The sequence below is a fragment of the Eupeodes corollae genome, chromosome 2 (assembly GCF_945859685.1).
Source record: "Eupeodes corollae chromosome 2, idEupCoro1.1, whole genome shotgun sequence".
In the NCBI taxonomy this organism is placed as follows: Eukaryota; Metazoa; Arthropoda; class Insecta; order Diptera; family Syrphidae; genus Eupeodes; species Eupeodes corollae.
In genome coordinates, this window is record NC_079148.1 from 157,865,555 (window position 1) to 157,884,859 (window position 19,305).

General features: G+C 30.7%; 2 protein-coding genes across 3 annotated transcripts in view; one reads left to right on the forward strand and one right to left on the reverse strand.

Annotated features, from left to right (window-relative positions):
- Window positions 1-1,828: 1,828 nt before the first annotated feature.
- Window positions 1,829-19,305, forward strand: part of LOC129948515 (serine protease inhibitor dipetalogastin) — a 41,925-nt gene continuing 24,448 nt past the window's right edge. Inside the window, exons 1-2 of the mRNA XM_056059548.1 lie at window positions 1,829-1,907; window positions 1,980-2,130. The gene's annotated coding sequence lies outside the window, so the exon portion shown is untranslated. The remainder of the gene's footprint in view (window positions 1,908-1,979; window positions 2,131-19,305) is intronic.
- Window positions 2,544-13,418, reverse strand: LOC129948513 (E3 ubiquitin-protein ligase CBL). Of its 2 annotated transcripts, XM_056059543.1 has the most exons (7): window positions 12,076-13,418; window positions 10,492-10,782; window positions 10,305-10,421; window positions 10,119-10,243; window positions 9,808-9,929; window positions 9,257-9,388; window positions 2,544-5,980 (listed from the first exon to the last, which is right to left on the reverse strand). In XM_056059543.1, the coding sequence occupies exons 1-7, from the start codon at window positions 12,618-12,620 to the stop codon at window positions 4,619-4,621; spliced, it is 2,694 nt and encodes an 897-aa protein (XP_055915518.1). In that variant the 5' UTR covers window positions 12,621-13,418; the 3' UTR covers window positions 2,544-4,618. The 2 variants fall into 2 exon arrangements, with proteins under 2 accessions (XP_055915518.1, XP_055915520.1); XM_056059545.1 differs by lacking the exon at window positions 2,544-5,980 and having other exon boundaries at window positions 8,123-9,388.

Genomic DNA, 19,305 nt, shown 5'->3' on the forward strand with positions numbered 1-19,305 from the left:
ATCCTAACTCTCTTCAAAAACCAATTCCGTCGAAGTCATAATTCCTTAATTTTTGTTTGCCTTTGAAAATTCTAATATATGTTTTTTGTTTGAAAATATACCTTCATCAAATTAAACATCATCAATAAAAAGTAATTTTAAAAATAAAATTCATACAAGTCACTGTTTTTTTATTCTATGAAGACAATTATTTGTCTAAGTTAAAAAGTACGACGCATAAACCAAAAATTTGTGGGTGATATGAAAATTGATCTGTATCTATTTTTTTGATATCCACAATAATGATAAAATTCACAGTTCATCAACAAAGTTGATAGTTGATAGCCATAATACCATTGCATCAAAAATATTGTTATGTATCAAGTATTTAGTTGATAGCTATAATAGGGCTATAAGATAGGTATTTTACAAGTATGTAATTTTTTTGTAAACAACTGTCAACAATTGCACGCTCAACAATGTTCCTTGCTTTTGCATACCTTTTGATGAACGCAATTTCAGGGGACTCTTCTTCGGAAGTTCCAAAATAGTATGAGAAAATTATGGTTTTCAAAGTATACCCCGCTTAAAACTACATTTAAATATTTGTATGTGTTTATATTTATAATCACAAGTAATTTTTACCCAAGGGACAGGTATTTGTTGTTCAATTTAGATACCAGTATTCTAAAATTTGCTTTAAACTGGGACATAGTGAAACCAAATGAATCGTGTGCTGATCCACGATATCGTGCATCACGAACCTAAGTAAGTATACACTGTTGACTTTGAATCGATCTTACCGCGGGTGGGGGATCGAAGCAAAGAGTGAGAACAAGCCTTTTGGTTTTAAAAACGTATTCTCCTTTATTGTCTGAAACTAACGTCTATTAATTATACTAGAGGTAATGCTTACTTTTGCTTTATTTTAACTCTATGTTCAAGTTGTTTTTTGCATTCATTGTAGTTGACTGTTGACCAATACTCATTTCATTCCCAATAATAACTTGATAAGATCCATGAGAACATAATCTCAGATCAGGGAATCGAAGAGCTTTTTATTCCGGGCCTGAATTTTAGTCTAATTTCATTTGGAAGTTCTATGAAACTTTCATTGAAAAGTATTTTATGAGCTATAAGAAATATAAAGCATAAAGCAGGATTAGAGGATTCTCTGATGTCTTCTTTTTCTGACCGTTTTAAGATTTTCTTGGGCATCTGTATCACTATCACTAAACCAAAATCCGATTCCACTAAATAAAACGTTTAAAAAAAAATAACAAACGATGAATTTAAAATAAACTGTCAAATTAGTAGTATGTTGTAGGCCTATTCACAATAGTTCATTGTTAAACTATTTGGTTATATAGTATCAAATATGAAAACCAATCGAAACATTTCGATTCGATTAATCATCGACAACTGCAACCGGGGCCTGATTTTCATCAAGAAACAGTTTAAGAGTTATTAAAAGAATCAAAAACAGCTATGTATCAAAAATTCATTAAACAAAAATAGTGTAGAAATATATATTTTCGAATCATTTTTATCGATCATTTGTTCTTCGATACTTTGTCTGTTTCGCATTTGTTTTGTTTCATACTCCGATAACACTGCTTTTCACTTTTACTCGAATTCGGAACAAAAGTCAAGCAGACGACGCTAAGGAATTATCAAGCTGATGGCCAATTCTATCAAAGTTCTGTTGGAAAATTTTTTTAAAGTCAATCAAAATCTGGTTTTTCAAGTTCAATTTCGCACCGTTTTTAAAATATTCATGACGACCATTTAATAAGTACATACGTTCATAGCGGAAAATGTCATACAAACTGATTTAATTATAGTTTTTTTCGGAATTCGGATTACTTGGTAGGGCTAGAGACAAGATTATTATAATAAGAATTCTGAAAGATTGAAAAAGCTAATTTGTAAGTAATTGAAATCTTGATTTGTGTTTTTTGCAAAAAGGATAAACCTACTTTTATGCGAATTTTTTGCAGGAGTATTTTTCTTCCATTTCTTTTGGGAAAAGAGAAAACTTTCCAACGAATTTTACCTTTTTTCGAACAAGGAAGAACGGAAAATGAGACAAATTTCCTCGGGTATTGGACTGGATATATTAAATTTCATACATTTGCTGTAAGTGAACGTGTAAGTACATTTTCTTTTTATAATTAGGGTTGTATTTGATGGGCCATAGCCTCTAGAACATATTTTAATAAACTTAATGCGAGTGTTCAAAAGTTTCAAATTTAAAAATCGTTGACCAAAATTCCTGAGGAATTGCATCCCTTTTATGAACCATTTAAAGCCTTAGGGGGTAAAAAGTTCCCAATTCAAGATGCGAAAAGTATGTACGTCGAAAGAACCTGGAACTCTTCACTTCTCGAGCTTGTTTTGCGAAAAAATTAGTCTGTTATTAAAAAAAATATCGAGCATACCTACTTCGATTTACTTACCATTGAAAATGTAGGACACCTTTCTGCCTTATACTCACTTCTGCATAAGCTGTTACTATACTTCTAAACGAGCTCTACTTTTATGATAATTGAATAAAACACCAATTTAAATGATTAGAATTTTTGGTTTTATTATGTAGGTATGTATGTATATGATTAAATGATTGATTGAATGAAGTAGGAAAATGTATGTATGTAAGAAACTCATTATTCTTCCTTTCAACTAATTTTTTGTTCGTCAAGTTCTAAAGTGTTTGGTTTTTTTGTTTGTTTATAGATATAAGCAAATTGATTGCCAGAAATAGTACTTTGTGCTTGAAGAATATAAAACAAAGTTTTCTTTTATTTTTCCACTACAAATGGGAAATAATTAATTCTCACTAAATTTTCTTATAGATTCATGAGGCATTTTCTTTTCATATTTTGTTTTCTTTTGAAAATTACAATGATTTAGCTTAAGAGTGCATTTTCCACATGAAATTTATTGATAAATTATTTTAATTCTTAATTTTGTTTGTTATATAAAGAGTATATAAGTATTCTTTACACGGTATGTATGTTAAATATTATTTTTTTAAAGATGATTAAATATTGCATTATGTTGATATATTTTTGGTTTTGAGTGTCTTACGGTTTTCTGATAAATAAAACCAAATAAATTTTCTTTTGATTAATACATTTTCTTTTTTCTTAAATACGTTTGTTTTTTTATCAAAATAAAAGAATAAATTAAAATCAATTTGTTAAAATAAAATAAACATTTAACAAAATTCTTTGAAAAAATGTCCTAGTTTAGTTACTTTATGCATCTATCAAAGAATAACATTGATTTAGTTGTTTATTTATTTTTGTTAATTGATTGGAATGCCTTTAAATCCTGATTTGAGCTTTAATAACTTAATAGAATTAATTGATTTAAAAAGTATCACATAACATAATATTCTTTATGCAAAATCTAGAATTTAGAATATAAGTTTTTTGGCGTCACTTAAGTGTATTTTGTATACATTTTTGTAATGCCAAGAATTCTAAAAATTTGATGGGGATCCTTCCAAAGTTTAAACGAAAAAAAAAGTAGTGTATACAAATATTTACCCTATTTAGCTTGCTGTCGTCATGAAAACTAATATTCTACTTTCCAAAAGTCAATTTTCCAACAAATTAACATTTTTAAGTAAATATTAGCACCTTTTTTAACGTTCCCTGATGAACAAGCAGTTCTTGCCTTAAGACAAACGAATTCGTGTAGAATATCACATGCAATTTCTATGTTGTTCTTTGATATGCCTAAGGCTGTGATGGCATTCTCCTTGGAATAGCCCTCATTTAATAGACGAGCTATGTACTCCAAACTAATGAAAGGAAGTTGAATCCAACATTTCAGGGCGTCGACAGCGATTAGAATTTTCATATTGATGTGATCTGTCCATTACTTCTAAAACTTTTGTTAATCACTGAAGTGAATGGAAAAACACAGTTCATAACTGCAAACTACAGGTCTTATTCGAAAAAATCGAACGCTGCTTCCGTTGGATTCTAAGTAAGTTTTGATAAGCTTTCGCCTGTTACTGTCTATCCCATCTTCAGTTTATATTTGTATACTTTCATGCGCTGCACAAGTTGTTGATGGTTAATTTGAACCAACGTTATTACAACCGTAGTGGTTGTTTTAACGTAATAAAGGTAACGATCCTTTGCTAGCAAAAACTGTTTACGATTTACAAATTATGAACCTAGATTGCATTTTGATTATTTAAATAATAACTTTTTAAAAATTTTAAATCAATAGATTTTATAGCGTTATTTTTGTTTAAAGTAAATGATAATATTTCAATGCGCCAAAAATAAAACAAGGAAACAAGACACTCTTGAATGTATTTGATTCATATTAAATATGCTGGGTTCTTTAAATATGTGAACGAAATTATTATTTACAAAATGTATCCCTTTTCTATTCTATGTTTGATTCCATTTTTGGCGTAATAAAAATATGATTATATTTATGCATTGTATGTATATATTGTATATTAATTATTTAATTAATTATATATGATAAATAGTGAGAAATGTGAATGAATGAGTATGAAGTTAACTATTAAGATATTTTGTGGCTTATGCGTCTTTTGTATTTTGTTTTTGTATTTTTTTTGTTCAACAAATATATTAACGGTTGCTCGTTTTTAAATACTACTCTTTGAAACAAATTCGTGTAGAATATCACATGCCATTTCTATGTTGTTCCTTGATATGCCTAGAGCTGTGATGGCATTCTCCTTGGAATAGCCCTCATTCATTAGACGAGCTATGTACTCCAAATTGATGTTTTCGTATGGCACGTTGCAGTCTTTGTTATTGATTGTCACATTTTCGTACAACAATGGATTCTGCTGCGGAGAAGAATTATTCGAATTCGAATCGTTTGTTGATGACGATGACGCTATGTGTTGGCTTGAGGCTGAATTAGGAAAGGCTTGTGGATTGTAACGCACATTTTTGGTATATGGATTTGGTGTTACCGACGAAGATTTCATATGGTAAACACTATTGCTATTCTCGGCTGAAGTCTCGTTATTATCATTAGACCCTGAACCTGATACTGTGACCGGAATTCTGGCTTCCAAGGGTCTGGTGTCAATGATACCGGATATTGTTTCGGCTGGGCCCACAATATCATCGTCCGTTATAGAACGTTGTACTGGTGGATTTGTAGTGCCTGCGGAGGAGCTACCAGGATTGAGAGTGGAAATTCGCTGGGTTCTCAAATCATCGGCAAGGGTGTTAACGTTCTTGTGGGTTTGACTGTGACGGGGAATCGGTGGAGCTGTGGTTCTGGGTACTTCTACTGCTGCTATGTTTTCGGAGCTTTTGCTAAGGCTGCATGCCTGAAGGGGCAAACTGTTTAAGTTGAGCAAACTTGAGGCAACACTCGATGGGACTCCCGATGACAGAGGTTTTCCATGTTGCTGCTGATGTTGTTGTTGTTGTTTAGTTGTGTTGTCTACGCCTGGTGAAGATTTTCTCGGTGGTAATGGTGGGGCAACGGGGTTGTGATGGCCATTGTTGGGGTTTTGCAAAACTGCATACGACGAATTGCAGTTTTCGTTGTTTTCCGTTGACATGGCTTTTGCAAATGGTTTGTTAGTGGTGCTTGAAACAGGCACAGTCGAACTTGTGCCCATTGCCGGGGCACTCATCCGATTTGTTGATTTTGTCGATGAAGAACCAGCTGCATTTACACACGAGGAAGAAGAAGATAAATTCGAAACTTTGCCACCACCTCCACTTCCATTATTAGCCTGTCCATTTACCACATGCAAGGGAGGCGCTGATGGCTGTGGATGGGATTGGGAGGTGGGTATAGATAATGTTGGTTGGTGTCCAGAATAAAGATCATTTTGAACGGCCATTAGGCTAGGGGTTGTGCTGCGACGTGTCAAGCGAGGCGATGAATGGGGACTTGGTTTTTCCGAACGTGAAGTGGTGCCCATGCTGTTGCTAAGAGCGTGCAATGACGAAGTTGCAATGTTGAATTCTCCAAAATCCTAGAGCGAAAAATATAAATTGGAAAACTAAAATTGTCATGGAAAGATAATTATTTATCTTTTATTTTCTTATTATTATTTTGTGATACATTAGTTTGTAAATATTTAATTTTAAAAAGAATGATTTTCGATAACCTAGAAAGGATAATAGACTTATTAAGGGAACCCAACATTTTCAGTTTGTATATTATTTAATAAAAAATGAATGAGTGTTCATTTAACGTCAAGATGGTTTCTTCTTACCAATGACGAGTTTCATTGAAAACTAAAACGGATCCATGAAAAGTATTTTCAGACTGTTCAAACTTATTCCATTTTTTTTTTCGATAATCGAAGCTTAATTTGTTTCCCTCCTTTATGGAAAATAGAAGTATTAGAAGATATTTTTTTGAGAAATCGCATGATTCTAATGATATTTTAGCCCCGTATTTATAGAGTTTGTATTTATCTCACGTGGACAATTTTCAAGTTTTCGGGTTAAGAATAAATCTTGTGTGAACAAAAAATACATTTTTCTAAATATATTTGGAACGTCTTTTTCAAGTTAAATTGTTTAAGGTTGGCCAAAGAAGGTATTAATTGCATTTGCATAATTCCCTACATTATAAAAATTCATTTTTATAAAGAATGAAAAAAAAAATATGTTTCTGTTCTACGTTTCTAGAAAATCGGAAACATTTCTAAAAGAAAAGCACAATTGGTTTTACTTAAGTATAATTTCATATTTGTAAAAAATTTGGTTACAAACTTCTTGATAGTAAATAGATCTTATGAAAACGCTTTACTCGATAATTATATGTAGGAACTAACTAATATCAAACACATAGTGGGTCTGAAATGACATTACCACATTTGTTAAAATGATTGAAAAGCTCTGCACACTTTGTTGCTCCGCTTTTGTATATTTTCCTGAGTTCTTTTTTATACAACCTCATGCACTAATTTTTAGACTTCTTGCAAATCTGTTTTAAATTAAGTATTTGGCTCATTTGAATAGTATGCGTGATTTCAACGTTAGAACAACATTATCGACCATATTTAAAATACACAAATATTTCTCTTGAGGTAAAGTAGATAATGGTCGCATTCACAAAGCTAGTGGCTAAGTCAAGGGCTAAATCTAACTACAAAAATAGTTGAAATTTCCCTTCCGACGTAGTGTAAAAAATTCGGCTACAAAGTTAGTGGGGAATGATTTTGACGTTTTACAATCAGCTGCTAGGCAAAGTAACACGAATTCAAAATGAAATAAATTGTTCAATATTTAAATACAAATCATTCAAATTGTGTCTTTGATTTTATTGAATTTAAAAACACAAAAGATAAGTTAAAGTTTTCAAATCTAAAACGTTTCGTATTGTATATATTTGCATTTGTCAATTATATGACAGTTCCAGATGAACTAGCTTTGTAGTGTTGTTTCGCATTCACAAAGCTAGTTGAATTTTGACTGCGTAGCCACTAGCTTTGTGAATGCGAATAATGTCACCTACCAAACTAAAACTTTCTTTAATTTGTATCACTCAATACAGACTTAGGAATAGGTAGTTGTTGAAAATCATGAAAAAATGAACATTCTAAATATTATTTCTAAATTTAACAGCGTGTGCGTTTAAATTTCAGAGGAATATAAAAATTTTCTTCCCTAACTGAAATCCATCTTGAGAGATAAATAAATTGGCGACTAAGTAAAATCCTTATACCCCTTTTGAATTTTGATTCAAACAACCTTTTTCACACCACTCTCTTCAGTCAAAAAAGTCTTTAAAGTGTTATGGGTTGCTAAATCTGTCCAATTCATGAAGTCATAAATAAAAGCTCTCAATTTAATGAACAAACAAAATTAATCTAGTCTAATAAAAGCTAAACAAAACGTTTCCGAAGTTAAAAATGAAATAAATTATTAAATGCCATGTAATTGCTTGCATTTTATTTTACAAATCTTATTGCACTCTTCAAACTAAACACGAGTGAAACATGCCAAACATAACTCGATCAAACTTCATGCCCGCCATTGCCATATCTATAAATCAAATCAAACAAAACAAAATAAAAACATAAAATGTCTCAAACTGCCAAAAATATGATTTCAAACAAAACAAAAATACACACAAACAAACCAAGGAAATAAAAAAATAAATATCATTTTAAAGTAAAATTCATTTTTATTAATTTTATTTCATTTTTTTTAATAGCTAAGAATAAAATAAAATATTAATTTATGTATGTATGTTCTTTTTTTTGTGATATATAAAGATTTTTTATTTAACAGCATTTTTATTTTTGTCTATACAAGTTAATTCTCATGTCTGAAATAATGATTACATTAAAGAACAAACAAAAAATCATACACAATAATATTGTTGTTTCACTTAAGCGTAAAACTCAATTTGTTTTAATAGCACAGTCTCATTAATAATGGTTTTGAATTAATCATTAAACAAAATAATGTAATAGCATACAGAATTATTATCCTAATGGATGTTGTAAGAAGTTGTAAGATTGTTACGAACTTAATTTCTACGAGCAGCATCTTCATTTGATAATAATTATCTTTGGAAGCACAAATAGTACTACGTTGTTTTATATATTCTTTTGTTTTAAATCTTGATTTAATTTTATTTTGTAGTTTCTTTCTTTTTAAAATTTTCGTATCGAGGACAACGTAGCAAGGAACAACTATTTTGCCATTGTTCTAAATAGATGTTTTTTCCACTACAAAAGTAGTGTTTATTTTTGTTTTGTATTTGTATTATATTTAGTCTATTCAGGACTTTGTGGTGAATAAGCTTATAAATAAGGAAAGAACTATTTACATAAAGAAAATATGAATATGATTTGTTTAATAAATGACAAACAAAGAAAACAGTAATATATATATTCAAGTATATATATAAATATGTATAAAGTAGATCAATAAATAATAAATTAGTGATTTAAGAAAGCGAACGAACACAATTTTAGCACAATTAAAAAAATATATAAACTCAATGCGCTAAAAAAATATAACGAAAAATAATAATAATAAAAAAAAAAACAAAAAAAGAAAGAAAGGCTCAAGTGTAACAATACCCTTCCTCTTAGTCGAGTTTTATCATCTTATAAATTATGAGAAACTATTATTTATGTGCATTATATATTTTCTATCTAAATAATTAATGTACTTTACTTATAGATTATTTGTTTTGTTTTACATACAAACGAAATGAAAAAAAGAAGGATAAATACTAAGACTTAACATAATAATCGTATTATGAAATTTGTTGCTAACTATACCTCTGTATCGTCGTCGTCGACATTTTGATGCCGGCCATTTGTTGAGTTTCGATTATGTTGTTTCCTTGGATCAAATGCATCGACGACTATTTGTTCGGTTCCTTTTATTTCTGCTCTACAGAATGGGCAGCCCTGTTAATGAGTTAGTTAGTAGATTTTTAGTGATAACATTTATGATTTATTTGACTTTATGTTTAAATATAATTTATTATCAATCGTTATTTTCAAGAAAAATAAAATACAGTGAGATTCATAAATGAAATGGATAATTAAATATTTTTCTTGTGAATAAGCAAGTTTTACATTCGTAAGAAAGAAGATGAATAAATCGTGAGTCCTGCAACGGACTTAAGGTTTTTAGGGATTCCCTAAATGGGAATTCATTTTATTTTGCCTAAAAACAGGTTGAAAAGCTATTTTTACATATGAAACAAGCGTGCTTATTAATTTACTATTTTCAAATTTTGAATCATTGATTTAATTGAGGACAATCGAGTAAAGTTGATTTGAAATAAATAATATATTGGATTTTTTATCCTTTTTGTATTTACCTGGCCTTCAGAATCCACTTGCCATGACGTAAGGCAGGGGGTACATAGCAAATGACCACAAGGTTCAATTCGAATGTCTTTGTCATTTTCAGCGCATATCTTACAAAGTTGAAATGTGCTTCCTAAAATTAAATTTAATTAAAAATTTTATATAATACTAAGCTAGAATAATTGTTTTTTAAGGAATAGTTTTTATGTGAAATATGATGATTTTTAAATGCTTTTTTTATAAAACGATTTAAGACTCGTACTAACATTTAAACTGAATTTAATTATTACTTAACTTAATTTTAAGTGTTTTGGAGACTTACCCATTTCACAATACAATTCATACTGCTCTTGTGTTACTGTTATATGATCTTCAGTTGGACTCTGAACCGCTGACGAAAGATCAGGATTATAAGGTTGCCCATCTGGATACAAGTAAAAACCCTCCCTAAGAAAATAAAAACAAAGCATTAGGAAAATAAATCAAATCACACAAATTATTTCCAAACCTGTGTCCATCCAAAAGTGCTTGACAAAGTGATTTATTTTGCGGGATTGTTTGCAATATTTCACCGTCACTTGTAACATAACCTATCGCCCACTGTCCCAATCTTGTACAAGATAATCTAAATAAACAATAAAATATGAATAAAATAAAGTATTTTCCCAATTCAAAAATTCACAATAGTCACTTACCTAAAAACATAACTGCCCGCCTTATGAATATACCTTTGCAATCTGGCTTTGACCTCGTCGTATGTTAGAAATGCCACATATCCAGGATGGGTTACGGCTAATATTTGCCAATTTCTCAGCAATGTAACCCATGGTTGAAATAATCGAGTGAAAACATCAAATTCAAAATTTGATATATAATCGTTACACGTTAGATCAATTGTTGTTTTCAGTGCCATTGCTTCAAGACCTGATGAAATGGGATGCACTTTGTTAAGTTCTTGTCGAAATATTTTCCATGGCACCAATGTGCTGTAAAAAAAGAAATAATTTTTTTAATTTGGTAAACATAGTAAAGTAAAGGAATTAAATTCAATTTGGAAGTATCATTGGGTGTAACGTTATGAGCTTTTAAAATGCAAACAATTTAGGGAATATTCATTAAGGATATAATTCCAACTTCCTCTATCGTTACATTAATTGAAGAGCAATTGTCACCATCGGAAGGTGTTTCTTAAATTACTCATTAAGTACCTTCATCTTCCTATTAGTCTATAGACGCTAAGACAAAAAAAAACAGCTACAATCCTGGCTCACGTCTCAAATAAACCAAACTTGAACTTTCAGGATATCAAAACGTTAACAAACTCGTCTAAAATGTGTAATGATATTTGAGCCGTTTATTTTGAAAGTGGCATAAGACATTTTTTTAATTCGAGACATTTTTAAAAATGAAAAGATACCGTTCAATTGTATTTAGTGTTGCCATTAACTCGATTTTTTTGAAAAAGTGAACGGCTCATTTGTTTTGAAGAACTCCATAAATAAAAAATGCATTTTCTGTCTTTTTAACTCAGTTTTGAAAACAAATTTTTAATCTGTTCGTTGTCCAGAACAATTTAAACATACGATCATTTTTTATCCCCGCCAGAAAAATGATGTCTAAAGGTACACAAATAAGAACCAATAGTTGAACTTAACATGTGTACAAGCGATTTCTAATAGACAAACTTAAAAATATTGTTGCTCTTATACCCACCAGCACCAACGTGTATTTGTTGTCACTTTCACTTGGTGGGTTGAAGCTTTATTTTCAAAATTTATTTATTAATCTATAAAGTTGTGCATTAATTTAATATGAAATAGTATATTCAAAATTACTATTCTAGGTATAATGTTGACCATACAATGCCGTAAGTGGTACCTATCAAGTTCAAATATTAAACTAAAGCGTGTCAGCAATTTTAACTTATTTGTATTATACTAACGCAACAATTCAACTTAAACTTAACTAAACGGCCAAACAAAGAGGCGGGTGCTTCCATTGGTAATTATCACCTTGAAAGGTGGGCAAGTACATACTCGCATGTCTATATACATAAATGTAACCATATAACATTGCTTCCAAATGGAATTTGTTTTTTTGTAAACACAATAAAATCGAACAATGAATTGTAGAATGTGTAGAAGTAGATACCTACAATACTTTGCCTACTCAAATTTTATAATTAAAATCAAAAAAGAAAATTTGACGCCCACTTTATGATAACATGCATAATCATCATCAGCATCTTATACTAGATACTAGTAGAAACTAATACCAACCTATTTCCAAAGTTAAATTTCCAGAACTCAGCAGCATCGGCTTTGGTAATTCGAAACTGATCGCCAGCGAATACCCCATTGGGGAATATAGCCTTCAGCTCGGATAGCATGTGCGAAAATACTAAACTGAGCTTTGTCAAATTCCTGCGATAGTGCGAGTTTTCGTCGAACATCTTCTCCTTGCCCTCTTTAAACAATTTGATGGCCTGCTTGCACTTCCTCATCAAATTATTAATGAAAACATTGAAGTGCTCGTTTTGGTGCAAGATGTGCATTTGATCCTCATTCTTGGAATAAATTAATCGCAGACGCTGATACGTGTCGGGCAGGATGTCCAGAATGAATGGTGGGCTGTTCTTCAGGTTCATCTTTGGTTGCTGACAAAGCTTGACCACTTTGTCCATTAGCTTCCAAGTCTTCTCGAGGGTTTTCTTGTCGGTTGACATCTTCTGGGGGCCACAGGCATCGGAGAAAGCACCTTGCAGCTTCGAGAGGATCGAACTGATGTTCTTTGATTGTTGAATTCGAGTACGACTTGTCGCCATTTTTATTTTATTTTATTTTTTCTATTTTTTGTTTATCCCTTCGCTCTTCCCTACTACTACTTTACTTTTGTGGCCTGCCTGTGCGTTGTGCTCGTAAGCTGCTATTGCGCGACCAAATACAAAATACAACAGACAAAATTATTGTTCAATTGTTTTTAGCCCGTCGACCTCGCGTCGCACGTCTTCTTCGTCGTCGCCGTGATTATGATTTACAAATTACAATACAAAAATTAATTTCGTGAATGAAATAAAGTTTGAAACAACAAAAAAGGCAGGCAAAGGCAGAGGCAAACCGCACAGGAAATTATTTATCTCCGAGCTGTATCTTCCGTTTATTTTATTACTCGTTTATCATATCCTCCGTTTTATTTATCTTGTTCGTTCGTAATTCGTAGTTTTGTGTGAAAACTGAAAAAATCATCCGAAATGTCACTTCACTTCACCAAAACCAAAAACCAATCAAGCACTAAACAGAAACACATTATCTTTGGCTCTTTCTTTTCCACTGTGTCCAAGGTAGATGGCACTAGTGGATGTGAATTAGAACAGACGGGCGGAGAAAATTAATTTTTTCACCAAAAAACTAAAACGAATTCGAGGCAGTAAGATTTGCAATCTCAATTTTCCACATTTATTTGAACATTTCGATGGAATAAATTATATTATTGCATTGCTCGAATACTGATAGTGTTTTTAACAATACACTCATTTGGATTTTTTACAGAATTCGGTGATAAAAATGTAATTTTAGAAGATTTTTTTGCGACCGCGTTATAATGTCAGCCAAACTTTCGGAACACTTGCATTTTGACATTGGTGGAATAATGTGGAATCTGAAATTGAAGTTGAAAGAGAAGGAGAAAAAGATATGGCTAGGGGTTTGATTACACTTTCAATGTTTTAAATTAAAGTTTACGATTGTATTTAAATTACTTATGAGTATCTATAAACTTATAGATTACATGATAACTCGAGCAAATTATTCTGGGAAATGATACCGATGAATGCTTGGCACACTATAGGATACGATGAATGCGAGGTTATTTATGCAAAGTTTCTTTTGAACTTGTATGTGCTACAAAACATAAAGTTTTTGTTTTGTTTTCTTTTTTTTCTATTAAAAAGCACCTGTCCTAAATTCAAGACATTTTTTAAAAAATGCTATGAATAATTTAAAAATAAAGTCTGAAAACAAACCATTGAAATTCACCACATAACAAATTAAGTATGGCAACACTGAAAAGAAATGTCAAAATTAAACATTTTTCTGTGCATTTTATGTGAAAAAGCGAACTTTGAAATTTAATTTAAAAAGAAATACATGTTTCCTCGCTCGAATTTGGGATAGTTATTATTTATTCGTACATATCTATGCAATAAAAACGCGTGTCAAAATCCGTGGTGCGGCAAAGAAAATATGTAGGTAATGTCTCTATGATGTAAATATTTTTAAATACGTTTAATATTTCATATTTAATATTCATATTGAAAGTGATTGTTATAATTGTTCATGTATTGTTCTTGAATGTTAAATGTATTTAATCAGGGTTGGAATCGGCTAAGGTGTTAGTTGATTATCATTTGTTTGATAGTCAAATTGACTTTTATTTTCATTCCGTCTGTGTAAGATGATTCAACTCAATTCAATTCGATTGAACGATTTCAGATTCAAATTGTCAAAATTCGCTGTTGCCTTGGTGAAATTTTAAATTGATTCTTGTAAGTTATAAGATATCTAAATAAAAATAATAAATTGGCTGTGTTTGAATAAAATTTAACTTTTCTTGCTTTTTTCAAATGTCGTAAGCTTTGTCGGTCACAGGTATGTGTTTTTTTTTAACGAAACAAAGTGAACTAAGAAAATTTTCTAGTCGTTTGTGTAAGCGTCAGATAGCTCTATTCGGAATAAATATGTTTGTTTGAAAATTACTATAAAATTTTTTGTGACAGCATTTTAGGTACCGATTTGACTATTACCTTACCTAGATCAAATTCGATCATTTTGATTGTCATTTATCAACAATCACCTAAGCCAATTCCACCTCCTTTGAATACTTTTTCCTTAAAATTGTAGGTACATTGAAAAAAAGATGTTTGGCTCTTGCACTGGAAATCTAAAAAGCAACGTTTATTTAAAATTATGTAAGACAAAATTTCAGCAAAATGTACGTAAAAAAATAAAAATAACAAAATAGAAATTTTGTATCATTATTTTAAATCCTTGAAGTCTATTTTCTACAGAGAAATATTTAAAGAACGTTAAAAAATGAAAATAACGTTTCTGTTACTAACTTTTTTATACAAACAAGCAAATATTTGACAATTTGTCCAATATTTTCATTAAACAATATGTGGGCACCCTCATTAAGCCAAAGGCTTACAAAATACAAAAACTATGTTAGTTTAAAGTTAGGTCCAAAAACTAACAACTTACAAAATAAAGTGAAAAATTATAAAAAAATCATTTTTGTTAGGCTAAATTACTTTGTTTGAAAACATAACCATATGCACAATTACTTCCATATAATAATAACTCCAAATTCAGAATCTCATGAATGAATGGATTTGGAATGATTGATTTTTTTTTATGGCAGAACTGTCAAAATTGACAATTAATTCTTTCTTCGTCGGATTTTGTTACTTGTGGGAATAAATATGTACATAAGTCATAAATCAAAGCTTAGCTGTCATTATTTGTACACAAATTTCTAAAGATCGCTACACCCAATTTCAAAAATTTGTATATACCGAACATCATTTCCAAACAAAGATAAGAAAACAACAACATAAATTATAAATTCTTATAAAAATTTTATAATTGTTAATTTCTTGAGAACTAAAAGTGAGTGACTTCATTTGTTGAAAGAACACTAATTTTCTTCGTTACTATGAATCTCTTGACTGAGAAAACAAAATTCTTAAATAAATTTCGATTTAGTTTTCAAATTTAAATTTTCAACATAGAGATATAAATCAGAGCTTCTTTAATTTTCGCTTTCGTTCAAACATACCGAGTAAATGTACATTTTATATTCTCTAAAAATTCCTTAATGTGAGATCACAAAAATCTATGGTGCGAATGACCCAAATGGATTCTAATTATATGAATTTAATTTGCTGCGATGCTTATCACACTGGCATCGACACCCATCTTTTTTCCTTAGCAAACTTTTTGTTTTTTGGTTTACTTTTCCTATTTTATTTTTAACTATAATCTCGAACTTTTTTCAGAGATTCGAATAAACTTTTGCGGTTTTAAGAGGTGATTTAAGAAGTTATGTAGAGTGACTTCAGACAGTTTTATTTCTAATTACAAAAGATTTAAATCTTATTTAAATGCGTTCAAAATTTAAATATTATTATACTAATGATAAAAATGAATAATAAATGGATATTGAACTTTTTCTTGAATGAGAACAGTCGCAAATATAAACACAATTTTTTTAATACAAGTTCGAAATTAGGTTTTAAATTAAACGTTTTGTGGTATACTGAATCGAATTTTATGTACATTTTAAAGTTAATTGAAATTAATTTATCAGTAAAATCAAGAATACCTAAATCATTCTAATGTTTAATTAGATTAAAATACTTAGGAAACGATCTACACACATCTTGAACTAGGCATTTCCAAGAATTATATTGCTACAGTATTTCATTAAACTAGTTTTTTGAAAAAAATTCAAATATTAAGATTCTTGTATAAGCTTATAATATTTTAATCCAAAACATAAATGTATATTTGAACAAAACAATGCTTCCAAATAAGAATCTGTTGAGAAATAGACAGACCAAAAAATACATCTGTGTTTATTTAACGATTTTTCTACTTTGTATGCCAAAAAATGATCCACACAAATTTCCAAAACCTTTAAATTGTGTCTTTTTTGTTGTTTTGATATCAGTAAAACCATTTTCGAACCAACTATAAACACAAGAAAAATACAAATTTTGGATTCTAAAACGTTTACCTCAACATTTTTCGAATTAGTTACAAATTCAGAATCAAACGAACCTTTTAAAATAAAATGTACTGAAACTTTTGAACGATCTTAAAAAATATAAATACATTGAGGTTCGTGTCCATTTGAGAGTACTTCTGCCAGTGAACTCTCAAGAACAAATGTCGGGAGACTGTCCATTTGAGAGCCACATTTTAAAACTTTTGCTGAGGGTAATCTCATAATCGTGTCCACTTCGTAGATTTCTTCTGCTAGTATATTATCAGTTGGCCATGTATTCTTGCAAGTTTTAATTATCCACACTGATAACTTCCCATCTCCTCTGTCGATATGCCTTGCTTGAAAGGTCTGTTGAATTATTTTAAAAGATTTAAAAATGACCAAAAATATTTCACATTTGATGAAATAGTTTGATTTCAACATCTATTTTTGTAAAAGAGATTTTTAGTCGAAAACCAATTTTACCAATTTTAGTAGCATTTGTTAAAAGATTTTATTTCTTGAATAAATAAATACAAATTGGATGAATTAATCTAATTTAAAGTCAATATCTTCTATTGTTCACGAGATATCAAGAACCGAACATCAATTTTTACCAAATTTGCGTACTATTTTTTGTAGGTTTTAGTTTTGTATGAAACTATGGATTTAAAAAATAAAACACTGCAGAATATCGGAAACAATATTTTCTGTGAAAAAAAAATTTTTGAGGACAATATTTTTAATTTTTGAAAAGCTTTAGTATTGTTTTTTTTGTTTAGGTTTTAATTTTTTGTAAAAAAAAACTTTCAATTGGATTTTTCTCAAAATGTAACTGAATGTTGAAAACAATATTTCTTATAAGTTAAAATTAGTTGGAAGCCATAATCTCAAATTTTTGAAGAGTTATTTGAGTCAAAATTAAATTTTTAACAACTTTGAGTAATGTTTTTTTAGGTTCTTATTTTTTATCAAAAAAAATCTCAATTCGATTTTTCTCAAAATTTGTTTAAAAAAAAAGATGTTAAAACTTCTTCATTGCACAAAATTGTTCTGGAGATAATATCATTTTTTATTCGTACAATTTTAAAGGTGACAAATATTTTGTTTTCATTTTTTTTTGATTTATACAAAAAATCGTTAATTGGATTTTTTTCATAAAATATACTTGTTTGGTATCATGTTACAATATATAATATAAAATTAAATACAAGTCTCTAGAGTTTTTGGTTCGTGAGATATTTGGGGTTAAACTGCTATGGTAAAAAAAACACCTTCTCAATTATCTTGAGATCCCTTTCTGCATTATTATCTGTAAAACAAAATTTATTTGAAGTCGATATCTCTTCTGGTTCTTGACCTATGGACGACGAAAAAAACGTCACGAACGTACAGACAAACGTACGTACACACGCACGCACAGGCATCTTTCTTAAAATCTTTTATTTCGACTCTAGGGATCTTGAAACTTCGAGAATGTCAACATTTTCAATTTGACAAATCTGACCCATGCAATAACTTACTATGGGAAGTTAAAATATGTATTTTCAAATCAAATTTATATGAACAAAAAACATAGTTTCCACTGCTTTGCCAACTTTGTTGGTTTTTACATTTTTACATTTTAATTTATTGAACCATAAAAATTTATACACATTTGGCTTAATTCTAACATAAATAATATTTAACAATAACTTTAACTAAAACATTTGTTGGCACAAAGGGGGCCTAACTTTATACATTGATGAAATTAAAAAATTTAACATGTGTTTAACATGAAGTCGATTGCTAGAAAAAAAAGTGTCGTTGGCGAGGTTCATCTCGGGTTGTTCAGTCCCGGTTGTCCTGATGGAGGTTGGTTGGGTGTGGCGGTGTTCAGCCGCGGTAGTATGCTGACTCCAGGCCAGCATAGAAGAAGACGTCGTCGTCAGTGGGGAGTTCGTCCAAGATATCCATACCACAAAGGTATCTCGGGTCCGGGTGTCGTTCCTGATTGGCCATCCTTCTCATTAATTGGTTAGGGTGGCTGGCGACTTTGGTGATTATCTTCCTTGCTGCCTGTGCAAGGAATTGGTCAAGTGGCTTGATTTCAGCTTCTTCGTAGACTCTACTATTGCTATAGTGCTTCTGTCGTTGACTGTCGAATTGTAGATCGGTGCATATCCTTAGTATCTTCCTCTCGAAGACATTAAGTCTTTCCATTGCAGTTTTTGATATGGTGAACCATATCGGAAAACCGTAGGTGATAACCAGTCTTAGCAGTTGTTTGTATATCAACATTTTCGTTGGTTTACTTAATCCAGTTTTCTTCTTCAAGAGAGGATGAACTCGATGGAGTGCGATGTTGGCTTTTGTTATCACAGCCTTAGAGTGAGGGTTGAAGCGCAGCAGCTCATTGAAGTGTATTCCCAGGTATTTGGCAGATTTCTTGGCTTTAATCCTTGATCCATCCGGGAACGTCAGAACAAGTTTTCGGGCCACTGCCGCCGATCTACAGCGGCTGTTGTTAGTGACAGGTCTTCGGAAGCATACCAGTTCCGATTTGGAGGTATTTATCCTTATTCCCCTCTTCTGGTAGTACTCGTAAAGTCTGCTTATGTGTGCTTCTACTCTTCGGGCTGCGATAGTAGGAAACATGGAGGACGAATAGGTGAGTGAGTCATCCGCAAACAGCAGGTTCTCACAATCCGTTGGCACTGGCTGGTCAGATGTCATCAGGTTGTAGAGGAACGGTCCAAGTTTCG

Excerpts from the sequence above, each read along its gene's own strand:
- LOC129948513 (XM_056059543.1), bottom strand. The coding sequence starts at position 12,620 with ATGGCGACAAGTCGTACTCGAATTCAACAATCAAAGAACATCAGTTCG. Across the intron at positions 10,783-12,075 it reads AAATTTAACTTTGGAAATAG|CACATTGGTGCCATGGAAAA; the intron begins GTTGGTATTAGT and ends CTTTTTTTACAG. Across the intron at positions 9,389-9,807 it reads AAGTGGATTCTGAAGGCCAG|GGCTGCCCATTCTGTAGAGC; the intron begins GTAAATACAAAA and ends ACTCATTAACAG.